At 41.7% G+C, this 15,396-nt stretch overlaps 1 protein-coding gene across 1 annotated transcript in view; it reads right to left on the bottom strand.

Moving 5' to 3' along the window:
- Positions 1 to 6,722: 6,722 nt before the first annotated feature.
- HEATR6 (HEAT repeat containing 6) overlaps positions 6,723 to 15,396 on the bottom strand; it is a 36,030-nt gene continuing 27,356 nt past the window's right edge. Inside the window, exons 15-20 of the mRNA XM_003281235.4 lie at positions 14,531 to 14,665; positions 13,270 to 13,392; positions 11,962 to 12,086; positions 10,871 to 10,967; positions 9,550 to 9,754; positions 6,723 to 7,671 (exon numbers count right to left, since the gene is read on the bottom strand). Of these exons, the coding sequence (XP_003281283.2) occupies positions 7,100 to 7,671; positions 9,550 to 9,754; positions 10,871 to 10,967; positions 11,962 to 12,086; positions 13,270 to 13,392; positions 14,531 to 14,665 (1,257 nt within the window). The 3' untranslated portion in view covers positions 6,723 to 7,099. The remainder of the gene's footprint in view (positions 7,672 to 9,549; positions 9,755 to 10,870; positions 10,968 to 11,961; positions 12,087 to 13,269; positions 13,393 to 14,530; positions 14,666 to 15,396) is intronic.

The raw sequence follows: 15,396 nt of genomic DNA, 5'->3' as shown, positions 1-15,396 counted from the left end.
GTGATCGATCTCTGGTTTAATTCCATTATGGTCAGAGACCTTGCTTTGTATTATTTCAGTTCTTTTAAATTTGTTAAGGTTTGTTTTATGGGTTTGGAGTGGTGGCTCATGCCTGTAATCCCAGCACTTTTAGGAGGCCAAGGCGGGTGGATCATTTGAGGTTAGGAGTTCGAGACCTGGGCAACATGGCGAAACCCCATCTCTACCAAAAATACAAAAATTACCCAGGTGTGGTGGCACAAGCCTGTGGTCCCAGCTACTCGGGAGGCTGAGGTGGGGGGACCGTTTGAACCCGTGAAGTTGGGCTGCAGTGAGCTGAGACTGCCCTACTGTACTCCAGCCTGGGCAGCAGAGCAAGACCTTGTCTGAAAAAGAAAAAAAAATTGTTGTTTTATGATACAGAATGTGATCTATTTGTTCTAGGGATTACTGAGAAAGGCAGGTTGGGGTCTCCAACTATAATTGCTGATTTGCCATTTCTCTTTTCAGTTCTGTCAGGTTTTGCCTCGTGGATTTTGAAGCTCTGTTGTTAGGTACATAGATGCTTAGGATTGTTAATGTTTTCTTTGAAAATTGACCTTGTTATCATTATGTAATGTCCCTCTCTATCCTTGGTAAATTTCCTTGCTCTGAAGTCTGTTTTGTCTGATGGTATATAACTACTCCAGATTTCTTTTGATTAGTATTTGTATGGTATAGCTTTCTTTTTTGTCCTTTCATTTTTAATCTATACTATTTACTTAAAATGAGTTTCTTAGACACTTATAGTTGAGTGTTGGGTGTTTTGTTTGTTAGTTTTTTACATTCAACAATCTTTGCCTTTTTATTAGCATATTTCAACTTTTTAAATTTAATATAATCATTGGTATGTTTGGATTTACATTTAATATTTTATTGTTTGTTTTCTATTTGCTCTCTATTTTTCCCTGTGTTTTTCATTCCTGTTTTGACTTTTCCTGCCTTCATTTGGAGTATTTGAATTTTTTTGAATTCCATTTTAATTCCACTGATTTTTTTAACCATATCTTTTTGTGTAAGTTGAAAATGTAGTTGCTTTAGGGATTACAAAACACCTAGGTTTTTATAGTCTATTTAGGATTATATATTTAGTGCTTCACATGAAATGTAGAAACCAGCCTGACCAACATGGAGAAACCCTGTCGCTACTAAAAATACAAAATTAGCCAGGCGTGGTGGCGCGCACCTATGATCCCAGCTACTCGGGAGGCTGAGGTGGGAAGATCCTTTGAGCCCAGGAGTGTCTTCAGGAAATTAAGGTTCTCTCTGTTCTCTACATGTCAAGTAGTTACGGACGGTATTCTGAACATTCTAATTTTGTGTTATGAGAATCTGGGCCATGTTGGAAGCCTGTATTTTTGCTTTGGCAGGCAATCGTCCTGGTTAGGTTCAGTTCACAAGTTCCCACCGGCCTCCTGCGGGTTGTGGTTCAATGTCAAGCTTCAGAGCCTTTGCCGCGCTGTTCAGATCCGCCCCGTGTGTGCGCCACCCAGTGGTGGGTACGAGACTGGACAGTGGCTTGTCCCACGGTTCAGTTCTCAAAGCCTTTGGTCAGATCCACACATGGAATGCCTGGGCATGAGCCCAGGAGTTCATATACAACTTTAGGGTATTGCCTTCTTGCGTTCCCTCCTCTCTGAAATCTCAACACTTTACAGTCTCAGGGGTCCCTCTTTCCGGTCCTCTGGCTAGAAAGGGTTTTAACTGTACTGCTCTGCCCTACAGTTTCTGTGACTGCCTCCACGGCCAAGCATGGAAGGATGTGTAGCGAGAAAAAAGCCAGGGGTACGACTCCCTTGCTGTTGGGACCATTCTTCCCCTGGCAGAGAGATGAGTTTCCTTCCCTTTAAGTTCTAGGCACCTGCCTGGCTGCCACTGCTGCAGTGAGATTGCCTAGGGGCTGGTGTGGGGAGAAAAGAGACAGCAAACACAGGATTTCCCCGCTTTCGCTGACCTATAAGGGTGCGTCGCTCTCTCCTAGGGTCAGAAACAGAGGCTCAGAGCTCTTTCTATCTGCATCTGGTATGCAATTCCAGGTTTTGGTTCATCTTTGAGTCCAGGCCAGGAGACCCCAGGGGGGAAGTAAAATGGCAGACTTACTGCCACTTTGGTGGTGTTTCAAGTTCTCTCTTCCCTCCCTGAGCTTCCTGCTACCACTTTGTTTTCAGAGCTAGCTGCTCCATGCCTGTGGCCCAGGATTCATAGTTGCATTCAGTGGGAAAGACAGGATGGAGTATGACTGGAATGAGAATGGGAGATGGATTTTTATTTAAAAAACAAAAGCATGGATTTTTAAAGGTTGAAAAATGCACACTAATTGGGGGAGAAATTTCTCTTTCCCCCCGCAGTGTGGTAGCTGTAAGCCTGATTCCTGGCTTGAATTTTTGTTTTCACTTTTCCAGATGACCTTTAGAATCATTTTGTCCTTAAATTAGCCAGGTGTGGTGGCACACACCTGTAATCCCAGCTACTTGGGAGGCTGAGGCACGAGAATTGCTTGAACCCATGAGCAGAGGTTGCAGTTAGCCAAGATAATACCACTGCACTCCAGCCTGGGTGACAGAGTGAGATTCTGTCAAAAAAAAAAAAAATTCTAATTTTGATGGGAATTTTATGAAATGTATAGATTTGGAGAAAAGTAGCCTTTTAATAGATTGAGTCCTTCAGTCTAGTAATATGATATATCTTCTTATTTAAAAAAATCTTCTTTTATGACCACTGCTAAAAGTTTTTATTTTTTTTTCCTCAGAATCCTTGCATAAGCTTGGTTAAATTTATTCTCAGGTATTTTTATTATTAAAATTTTTATTAAAAATCAAATTGGTTATTGCTGATATATAGAAGAGCTACTGATTTGGCATATTTACTTTGTAACCAGCTGCCTTACAGAACTTTTATTGGTTTTATTACTTTATGAATATTGGTTTAATTACTTTCTGAATTTTGGTTTTATTACTTTCTTGGTTTTCTGCACACAAGGATTTGTGAATCCAATCACTCAGACTGGTTTTCTGCAAACAATGATAATTTGGAAACTCTTTTTGAAAAAAAAACTGAAAATTTTGATTTTTGGTTTATCGAATCACATTGGCCATTAATTCTTGTACAGTATTAGGTGATATTGGTGATATCATTCTTGCTTGTCTTGGTTCTGAGTCTTTTAGGGAAGTCCCTATTAAGATAGGTATATTTCATTATGCTAATGAATTATCTTTTCGAATTCTTTTTTAAAAATAATTTTGATCAGAAAAGGATACTGCATTTCATCACTCTTCCAGCATCCATAAAAATGACCATTTGTATTTTCTTATTTGACCCACTAATGTGATTGCATTTTATTAACAGGACTTTCCTGCATTCCTACAGCAAATCCTGGTTGGTCATGGCGGAGACTGTAAAGCAATCATTCTCAAGGAGGGGCTTTTTCACACAGTGTGCCTGGAGAGAGCCTGCACCACCACCGCGTTCCTCCCCGATGAGTCCAGTGAGCCACGGCTGCCGGCTACGGTGTTGTGGTGCTCAGGTGTGTTGGATGGAAATGGTAATTGAATGAGTGCTCATTATCCAAGACTTTGGCCCCAGCCCTAATATAATGTCCATGTTCCTGGAGCTGAGGATCCCTTCAGCCTAGGCTTGAGGACTCAAGTTGCATACTAGAACCAGACAGACATTCTCCAATATTCCACTCTAGGAATCTTACTCCAATGAGTAGAAGCAGAGAAATTCTAGCCCCGGGAGAAGACCCAAGAAAAGTGTAACAAGAGGCACCATCTGTCACTGAGCCCCTCTCTCTATGCCAGGCTCTGAGCCAGGAGCTACTCCTGAACAACTCTGTGAGGTACTGGTATCCCTTTACAGATAAGTGGTCAAGTGATTGCCCAAGGGTGTAGTCATTAAGTAGAGGAGTTGTCCTTTAAAACCAGGAGTAATTCCTGAGTGTGTGCAAGCTGGAGATGTGATTTCTGAAGACTGGCTCTCAGGAATGGGTCATGAGGCAGAACCAAGAAGGCGGTTCATACTCCCCTGTTCAGTGTGTATGGCCTCTCCCACTTCTAGTCCCTTCTCTTTCCTGGGAGGGACCCGGGGGGGCTAAACAGAGGGCTGTTCCTAGTAGGATAGAGAGGTCCTGCAGTAGCGCCTCTTCCTCACTGCTGCTTATCTTTCTGATCCAGGTTCCCAAGGCATGTCAGCTAGCACCTGACCTACAAGATTCCAGCTGTTTAACTGCCATCACAAAGGCTCATGATGTGTTGACAGTATTTCTGCCTGCTGCTCTGAAAATTCAAGGAAATAAATACCTGACATTTATTGAATGCCAGAAACTGTTTTAAGAACTTTCTATGTATAATCTATTTTAATCATTATAACATCCTTATGAAGTAGGCACTTTTATCCCCATTTTACAGATGAATAAAGTAAGGCACAGAGGGGTTAAGCAACTTTCATAGGTAGAAAGCTGCACAGCCAGGATTTAAGCCCAAGCTCTTAACCACTGCACTGTATCAATGCAACAAAGGCTGAATGAACCAGAGTATTTGATTTACTTAGCTCTTATGCTGGAAAGATGGTGAGGTTTTTGCTCATGGTCTGTATTCATACACAAATACCAAAATCGAGGACACCTTTGCATTGGTGCTCTACAGGTTTCCTTTTTTGTTGTTTAGGTCTTACTCTGTTGCCCTGGCTGGAGTGCAGTGGTGTGATCACAGCTCACTGCAGCCTTGACCTCCAGAGCTTAAGCAGCCTTCCACCTCAGCCTCCTGAGTAGCTGGGACTATAGGTGCGCACCACCACACCCAGCTAACTTTTAATTTTTTTTTTTTGTAGAGACAAAGTCTCGCTATATTGCCCAGGTTGGTCTAGAATTCCTAGGGCTCAAGTGATCCTCCCGCCTTGGCCTATTGGGATTACAGATATGAGCCACGGCACCCCACCTCAGAAGAGAGGCTTTTCTTGAGTTCTGGAAGGCGATAGGAATTTTTTTCTTTTTACTCACCACAGAAAAGGTTCAAAGAGTAAGATCAGCAATGTCTCATAATGCTGTAATCTAATGGACAAGTGCCCTAGCCATCTGTGCCTGGATGACTCTTCCTCCCAATGTTTAAGTGTCAAAAGATAATTTAGAATCTGGCATTCTGCATTAGAAATCTGAACCACTGGGGCTGTGTGCTGATGTTCATCAGCTTAAGTTGTCTTTATTGTCTGTGGCTTCCTTTCCCCAGAGCAGCTTTATGGAGGCACGTGCTCAGGCATCTGAGGAGCTTCTGTCCTCTGGTGTATGTACACCCACAATGCTGCAGAGAAGAGAATCAGCGTACTGTTGGGACACAGCACGTACCACTGCCTTCTGAAATTTCTAGAGGTGCTATGCCTTGGTTCTTTTTCTGCACATGAACATTAACATCCACATCAGGATCTAGGAACCTTTACAGAAGCTAAAGTTTTTAAAAGAAGATGAATGGGATTTTATTCAAGATAAGGAAAGGATAAGAGTGAATCATCAAATGAAACCATGAGGCCATTTCACAAATATTTTATCAAAAAACTCACCTGAGAAAACTCAAAGAATCACAGTAATAAGCTATCTATGCCATATTTTTTTTTCCTTTTTTGAAAATGCCAATAAGCTACTACCAAGAATGTATTCAAGAGAAGGAAGTTCCAAGATTCATCACAGGGTCAGGTGGGCTCAACTGTTTCCTGGGCCCTCTGTAACACTTCATGTTCAGAATTGTCTCCAAAGAAAAGCAATTTAAGGGAACATTCAATATGGGTGTCTTTGCTGTGCTTGCAGTCTTAATTCTGTGGACACTGATATTCTATCAATGGAAAATTGAGCCTTTAGTGAACTTGAATACCCTGTTCCCCAATCACTGCCCAGAGAGCAGTTTCTGAGGAGCCAACATGTCAGAGACAGGAAAAGAGCAGCTAAAAGGCCAAGGAGAAAAATGGAAGACATGTGCCTTTACACGTGTATTTTAAGCTAAATAACCATGATAAAATATCACCAAAACCCATTTTTTGTATCTTCTTAACTGTCCCACATCAAAGATAAGTATGGACAACTTTAATTGGTTCTTATATATCCCTAAATTCCTAATTGAAATCAATTCCAATAAATCGTTGGTGCTCAATAGAGAAATGCAAAATTTAAATATATTCAGTAGAAATTACTTTCATAACTTTTGGGGCATTATCAAAATATAATTGGAAACCCCTCTTTGTAACCAACTAAATTAACCAAATGATCTTTTCTCAAAGGCACAAATTAAAAGGTGGCAAAACCACCATATATTTAGTGTGTGGGATCACATTCTCCTAAAGAGCATCATTAGAAATTAGAAATCTAATTTCTAATTTAGGAAATTTAGGTAGAAGTCGATGTTGGAGCCTAGGTTAGAGGGCCCTGCTTGCTGGGAGTTAACTCTGGTTATTGGATTGTGGGGAGGTGTGGCAGGGAAGGCGGTCGGGGGAACACAGGCACTCCAGAAGCTCAGAGCAGCAGTTCCTCATCAGCTGTGAGGAACTGTCAGCATCCTCGCGTCCTGTGCGGCTGTGAGGAACTGTCAGCATCCTCGCGTCCTGTGCGGCTGTGAGGAACTGTCAGCATCCTCGCGTCCTGTGCAGCAGGGCCAGGACAAATTGGCTGAACTGCAGCTCTGCCTGCAGCTTGCTAGAAATACAACTTGGTAACAAGAGATTGCGGACACACTATTTTTCGTTGGTTTATTACAAAACTACAGATACAATATACAAAATTCTAATTCCGAAATCCTTCTACATTTCTTTTTTCTAAGACTAAATGCCCTCAAAGCCCGTCTGCTTGGCCCATATTACAACCTGACTCCTCGGCTCCTGGATGCACAGCTCAGATGTTCCAACAACCCTGACCGTGGCCAGTGCTATGGAGCCACTCCAAAGGTGGTTGAGCCCTCTGTGAAAATTTAAATGGCTGCTAAGTCATTCTAAATAAATAGTGAACAGATTGTTTCTGCCCCTAAGATGAAATCCCACAGATCTTATGCTCAAGCTCAGGTCTTCCTATTGCCACCTTCAACATCTAGAAAGTATGGTGGGATCTTCACTGATTTGTTAACCCTGGGAGTGCCCCTTGTGATCCAGATGAGTCAAAACAAATGGCCAGGATCTCTTCTAAGAAGCCCATGATGGCCCTTCTGGCTGTGTCTCCAGTCGGTGCCTGGATGCTGCCTATGTGCTTAAGGGCCATTCTGACCATCTGGTCTCTTTCCTGTGGGCTGTGGGGTGCTCCAGTGTCATCTCCCTCTGCTCCTGATTTTAAAAACTGTAGGATATAGGACTGGACCATATTCCCATTCAGTTCAAGGGTTTCTTTGATACAAGGGAGGTCCGAGGCACTGGCCAAGCTCAAGAGGTGAATCAGTGCCTGGCAGATTTGGGTCCGTAGGCTGGCACAGTACTTGAATTCCAAAAAGTCTGCGGTGTCTTCGCTCTTCTGTAAGGCAGTGACCAATGCGTTCCAGATCCGAGCATACTGGTCAACAGACCCGTACTGCTCTCTCTTCCCCGGGATGGAAAGGGCAGCTGCAGATCTGATGCGCACTTTGAAGTTCTTGCATGATGTCACGACTGATGTCAGGGCATTGTAGGCCTGGGAGGTCCATGGGGCTGTCCCTAGAAAGAATCCACAGTCACTAAAACAAATGCAGGCTTAGAACTAGGTGGGGTGAGAGGGAGAGGGGCGGAAGGAAGCTTAAACGCTAGTGCTCAAGACACTCATTTTATGTGTTCACTTCATTCTCACAATCATCCTGTAAGACAAGGGTGGTGACTGACTGTACGATCCTAGGTAAGTGGCCAGGTGCCAATCCCCAAACCTCCCTCTTTCCCTACCTCAGCCTGCCACATGCTTAGAGCCTCTGCTACCCTATATAGGGCCTTTGGTGACTCAGAAAAAGGCTTCTTCTCTGGGAGGATTCTGTCCCATGGGGGTATGGCTTCGTGGGCAGAGCGTGGACTGAACTGCAACCCCATCTATCCTCTCAGTTGGGCACTTCTGAGCTGCATGCTCACCTGCAACAGCATCCAGACACTGCTCTGGCCATAGCAAGTCATGCATTTTATTGCAAAGACAAAGAAAACTTACAATTTCAAGAAAAAGATCCCCAGATTTCTATCTTTTCTCCATACCTGTAGGCCCTAGGAAATCAGCCTGCTTTCCTCCTTACCGGAGCTACTGCTACCCACTCCACTTTGGGGTGTCCTTACTCAAGATGGTTGACAGAGTAGAATGCAGCTTCTCTTAACTCTCCCAGCCCTTCCTGGCTTCTCTGTTGCCTCCGAAGATAGGCAAGCAGGCCCTTTCCATTTGGTGGATGCCACTGCCATTGACAATGGGCCACTGCTAGAGCTACAAGACACTCACAATCCGACCCGTCAGAGTCCTTTATCAGTTTCTAGTTCCCTTTTCTTATGTGGTTCTTGATAGCTCTGCTACTGGATGCTTTCTAGTTCTCAAACTTCCTGCCTCTTTGGAGCTTCCCTTTCCCTCCAAGTCATGCAGGTAAACTTCTCTCTCTAGTGGGCTGAGGGCAAGGGCCATACAGGGAGGCAGGTAGGAGCCAACCACCACTGAGGTGCCCTGGTTTCAGGGACTTCTTGGCTCTCCAGAAGGCGGACATCCACCTCAATGGGCTCCAACCCAAAAGGTCACCCTTAGGTGACTTCCTCAATGGAAGAAGCCGGGAGGCTATTTCACATACTCCCAGCTGACTGGTCTGCCTGGACGCTCTGGGCAATAAAGGGGAGCAGAGCCAGACTCCCCTCACTTGATGCATGCTCTCCTCTCCAGGAACACATCCTCAGGTCTCAGATCTTCTGAGAGAGAGAGACGCAATAAAGCAAACACTGGCATTCAAAGTGAGCGAGGTTTGGAGGCTCCGATCCACACACCTAAGCAGCTACTGGTCCTGAATGACATATCAAGGTGCATGGCATGCCACTACTTAGAGACAGATGTCCTCCTTACATTTATTAATGGCATCCACTTCTGTACACAGCTCATAGGGAATTTCCAGTTTATATCCCCTCTCATTCCAGTTTTTTTCCTTCCTTTTTTCTTGACCATTAAAACAATATATGCTTATTGTAGACAATTGAGAAAATGAAAACAGAAAAAATCCTACCCATCCAGAGGCAATCACTGTTAATAATTAGTCCAATTTCCTTTCAGTCTTTTTTCTACACATCTGTTGAGATCATTCTGTAGAAATTATTTAATACCTGCTTTCATTTGTTTAATATCAGAAGTATTTTTCCAGATTATCAAATTCTTTTAAGTAATTTTACATGGCAACAAAATATCCCATTATATATCCCATTGTATAGGTAATGATGTATTTCAATGTTCCCCTAAACTTGTTTTCAAGATGTCTCCAGTTTTTCCTAATACTATGATAAATAACATGTGACAAACATCTTTAACAACAATGTAGATTGGTGTGTGTTGTCCCAAGAGGCTTTCCACCAGGGAGTGAAGGGAAACTTTCTTACCTAAAGGAAGGGCAGGATTTTTAAATACATTTCCCATTGCATAACAAGCATTCCATCGGACTTTCATGGCAGCTTCTGTTAGAACAGTAGAAATTAGGGCCTGGATAGACTCCTCAATGATTTCTGCAAATGTGGGTTTTCCTATATGAGACGGTTGTAGAAAATGAAGCAAATTTCCAAGGGCCCGGACTGCATTGCTTTTTACCTAGAAAAAAATGTAAATGCTTTAGAAATCTGTTTGGCCAAAGAGATGTTTCCAAAAGTCTAATTTCAGCTTTTAAAAAACCCAGGAGGTCCTCGACTTCTTAAAGCAAGTCCTTGGAACTCACAAGGTCTGGTCTGGTTAACATCCTGAGCCATCAGAAAGGTGAGGTTCTACAAAACTCCTCTCTCTGATTATTTATTTATTTATTTATTTATTTATTTATTTATTTATTTATTTAATTTAGTGCTAGACAGGAACTCAGAGAGGTCCAACTTCCTTGTTTTACTGAGATGGAGTATAAGGACCGGGGACAACAGGACAAGGCTGATTGACAGCAAGACGACGAGAAGCTAGGTTCAATAATTCCAGTCCAATACTTTTCTACTAGACTAGAGTCTCAACCTCTGCAGCCCACCAGAATCACTTGGGAAGATTTTTCCTTTTGTTTTAAAACCAATTCGCAGGCCCTAACCTCAGAATTTCTGATTGAATTGCTCTGAGGTAGGGCTTCCTGGGTGATTACCAGATTTTCAGAAGTAGTATTAAAGTGAGCACATGGTATGGGTCGGGTACTGTGCTAGGTGCTTTAACATAGGGCATCTTCATATCCAGTGAGGTATATAACTTCCATGTTACAGGTGAGGAGTTGACCTTCAGAGAAGTTACATAATATACCAAAGTCACCCAGCTACTAAAGGGCAAGCCAGGGCTTGAATCCATGTATGTCTGACCTAAAGCCCAGACCTGTGCTTTTTAAACTTATTAGTTTAACAGGTAATATTCAAAGCCAAGAGCTACTCATCTTTCTGACTTGTCAATTCTACTTAAAATTTTTTTTTTTTGGAAATAAAAAAAAGTTAATTTTAAAAGGAATCTGAATATGTCATGTAGTATTACAATGGGTACTGATATTTTTCCGGAGGCAGGAGACAGTAAAGAAACCATACATGTGTGGAATGGGCCGTTTATACCCTGAGCACACTCTCAGTCTCCTTTGAACAGGAGTACATTTGGTGGGATAGTCTGAGGAACATCAAGCCACACTAAACTACCACACTGCAGCTACAATACATTAACTATCTGTTTGGGAGATACTGGGTTTTGTTGTGAATCTACCTTGTCTTTATCCTTGGATGCTTCTATAGCTGATTGTAACATTTTCAAGAGCAGGAGACCAGAGAACTCTTCCTGGAAACTTGGGTCTGGTGTTTCCCTGTTCCACCCAAAGCAGGCAACACATGTTAAAAGGTAAATACACTTAAATATATACATATAGAAATACATTCACTTAGTATAAGCATAAAAGTTTAGGAAAACAGTTTAACAAATCTGCTTAGATTATATCAAGAAACTTACAGTATATATCTTTTGACCCAATAGTTCCCCACATAGTAATGTCTCCAAAAAAAAAAAATCTCAAAATGCAGATTTCATGCACAAAAATATTCACTGAATATAAAAGCCTACAAGCCTAAAGCCTAAAACAAATGTTCAGTAATAGAAAGATGGTTAAATCATCATCACACAGTGATAATTATGTAATCATAAATAAGGATTTCTAACAAGTCAATAAAAGAGAATGCTTACACATTTTACATGTCTCTTATATGGTGAAGTGACAAAAGGCAGGACACTTGCACATGAATAACCAGCTACCTCTGGGGAAGGGAACTAAGGTGTCAGGGTAGAAGAAAGGCTTCACACTAAATGCTACTTTGTACTATCTGGATCTTTTTTTAGCCTGTGAATATACTGCTTTAAGAAATTTTTTTTAATGCAGAAGTACAGTAACCATTACTAAGGTTTTGCTTTTATGTTTTCTATAATGTGGACATATTACTTATATTGACATACAGTATTTTTTTGTCTTATATATGTGTTAATATATGTCTTATATATAATGTCTTACAAATATGTCTTATATATGTCTTATATAATATATATGTCTGATATGTCTTATATGTCATATATGCCATATGTCTTATATATGTCATATATATGTCATATATATGTCTTAATATATTCCTAATATATATTAAGAACAGCTTATTAATTTTATTTTCTGAAGGAATATCAAACAAAACAAAGCAGGAAGACGGCATAATATGCGGGAACTACTGCTGATACTTTCATGGTAGGGACCAACGACATTCTCTTGGGCCCTCAATCTCAGAAGTCAGCTGGGGAAAGCAAGCTCAGTCACCTACATGTTGATAATCAGAGTGTCTGTCAGGTTGCCCAGGGACCAGGCTGCTTTGGCTCGAACATTTAGAGACTTGTCTTCAAGTGACATCAATATTGCATTTGCTGCGTCTGCAACAAATATAACATCCTATAACACAAAACAAAACACTGCAGTTACTTTAGCAGGTCATGCTGCTACCTTTGAAATTCTCAAACTTATTTTCAGATAAAGCTACAAGCCTTCATGCACATTTCTACTTGGAAATAAAAATTCATCTACTCAATCAATTTACTGTTCTTGTATTTTACAATTTCGACACTAAAAAAAATCTCAGGGGAAGCTCCCATGATTTTGGTATGTGCCATGGACACCCGAGGAGCCTACGGATTTTGCTGTTATGAACATTGAATATATAAGATGGCCTGGGACAGTTATCTGTGAATTCTGTGCTTGGTGGATTTCCATCTCAGGAAATAATGTTCTGAAAAATAAATGCATTTCCAAAACACATCCTATGTACTACACACCACTCAGTGAGATAAATGTCACAAGTAAGAGGGAAAGAGGACATTATTTCCTTCTTAGTAAAAACTATGTCAGCTTTCTAAATGATGACTACCACCTGGTAATGTCCCATTTCATTTTTATTAGATCATTCATTAATTTAAGCATTTATTGGGTGCCTAAGGTCCCAGGCAGTGTGCTAATTAATTAAAAATTAAAAATAAATAAATACCATATATATATATGGTAATGCCTTAGTTCATTTATATATATGGTATATATACAGTAATGCTTGTAGTTATATATATAAAACTATATGTATAACTATATATATATATATATATGGAGAGAGAGAGAGAGAGAGTGTGTGTGTGTGTGTGTGTCTGGCTCTGCCACCCAGGCTGGAGTGCAGTGGTGTGATCTCTGCTCACTACAACCTTCACCTCCCAGGCTCAAGTGAGCCTCCCATCTCAGCCTCCCAAGTAGCTGGGACTACAGGTGCATACCACCATGCCTGGCTAATTTTTAAAATTTTTTGTAGAGACAGGGTTTCGCCAAGTTGCCCAGGCTGGTCTCAAACTCCTGAGCTCAAGCAATCCACCCGCCTCGGCTTCCCAAAGTGCTGGGATTACAGGCATGAGCCACCATGCCTGGCACATGACCACCATGCCTGGCACATGACCACATTTTAGTAGCAATTAAAGAAATCAGATTACAAAGCAATTTAGTGTCCTTTACCATCCAATGCAGGAGCTCTATATCCACAAAATAGGGGTGTCATGGACTATAAAAGGGACACAGAAGAGCTAAATAGGCTCACTCTGACCTGTCTGAGACAGGGAAAAAGCACATAGACTCCCAGGGCCCGTGAAGTTGCAGCTTTCACTAAGCGATTCTTGCTGTCATTCAGCCCGAGCAGCACTGTGATGCACAGGATCTGCCTGTCATTCTGCAATGAGAAGGTTGACAAGGGAAAAATGAGAATGAAATAACTAGGAGCCAAAGGCTTCCATAAAAGATGTGAAATATCTGTGTCTGAGACCATATTCAGGAGTTGAACACCATTGCGACCTTGAGGCTACTCTGGTAAAGAGCAGGTTCAATTCAGATTCCATGATTATCTGAGCACCCACTTCGTGCAAGACACACACAGCATCTCATCACATTTAACCTTTATTAAAGTTGCCTTCTTTATAGAAGCTCATTTATGTAAATAAGAATGGATGCAAATGTCACTGAGGACTAAAGAAAAAAAGCAGGCTGAATACTGCTATTCTGAATAGCAGTATTCTGAATGCTTATGCTCCCCCAAAATTCCTATGTTGAAATCTTCACTCCCAGGGTGATGGGAGGTGGGGCTTTGGGGAGGAGATTAGGTCTTGGGAACAGAGCCCTCATGAAAGAGATTAGTGCCCTTATGATTGAGGCCCCAGAAAGCTGCCTGCCCCTTCCACCACTTGAGGACACAGTTCACATGGTGCCATCTGTGAGCCAGAGAGCGAACCCTCCCAAGGCACCAAGTCTGTGTCTGTCAGTGACTTGATCTTAATTCCAGCCTCCAGAACTCTGAGAAATACATTTCTGTTGTTTAGAAGACACTTAATTTATGGTATTTTATTATAATAGCCCAAACAGACTAAGACAAATACCATATGTGTTGGACAATAAATATAAGTATTTTCCCATACTTGTTATTTTTCACATGACTGCCATCTTATTGATGATAATACCAAGTTTTAGAGAGGTTAAGAGTCAAAGAGCTAGCAAGTCGAAGAGCTGACCTTTAACTCAGGCCTTTTAAACTTTGGATATGAAATCTTCCTGAAATCTCTCTGCCTTCCAAGCTTCTGCTACCCTTGCCTCTACCACCTACCTTCTAACGCATAGGGGGAAACAGCTTTCCTGATATATTAAGGCTTCAAGTTTTCCTATTTGCTGTTCCCCAGTGCCCTCATCCCCAACTCAAGTAGAATTAGCACCTTTTCATCAGAGATGATGCTGAATATTGGTTCAAAATGCAAAAGCATCAATTTCTAGCTCTGGTGCTCCAGTCATGATTTCAGGGTGAGAAAACACCCTCACATTACCGGCAGATTGCTGAAGGCCTCTGGCAAGATGGAAGACAGGGCATCACAGGCGCTCGCCTGGAGAGTTGGGTGCTCTGAATTCTGCAGGGCTCTGGGTAAAGGACCGTTCAGCATCATAGTCCAGAACATCACCACCTGGAACGGAGGCAAAGGAAAAGCTGCAGCCCAAGACATAATAGGGGAACCAACTCGGAGCTAAGCCTACCAGAAATGGCCTTAGTGAAACATTTACCCTTAAAGTAGCAGCTTTCTGTAAATGTTTTCATTGGTTCTTCTTCCACAGTGATGAAAGGACTTTGGTTTAAGCCTCCCATTCAACTCCTATTGATTAGGAGACTGTGGTCTGATAAAGTTATGCAGCAACAGTGATAATAACTAAGAGGAGGCTGAAGATGGTGACAACAGTAACAGCAACAGCAGCGGCAGCTAATGTTCTTCAGAGAGCTCATGCCATGCCAGGCACTGCTTTAAGTATTTTACATGTATCAACGCATTTTATTCTTTGGCACAAATAAATGGGGTCTGTAGCATTATCCCTAGTTTTTCACACAAGGAAACTGAGGCACAAAGAGACAATACAACTTGCTAATCAGCAGCAGGGGTGAACCAGAATCCAGATCAGTTGACATTCGGCTAGGGCTTTTTCAACTACTTTGCAGAGTCTGTGTGATAATAAAATGTAATACTCTGTGTAAGGTTTCTAGCGCAGGGCCTGGTACACAGTGGACACTCTTAAATTGGGCAGTAGGTTCTGTTTTCAGCACTTTGAAGAACTACCTCACTTCACAGCCTCTAAAGTAGCCATGTCAACAGTTTCCTTTCCATGCTTTATACATATCCTGTGATTTCATATTCATTTGTGAACC

Source organism: Nomascus leucogenys, chromosome 14, assembly GCF_006542625.1.
Source record: "Nomascus leucogenys isolate Asia chromosome 14, Asia_NLE_v1, whole genome shotgun sequence".
Lineage (NCBI taxonomy): Eukaryota > Metazoa > Chordata > Mammalia > Primates > Hylobatidae > Nomascus > Nomascus leucogenys.
Note: the sequence above shows the minus strand (reverse complement) of the source record. Positions and strands in the feature narration are given on the sequence as shown.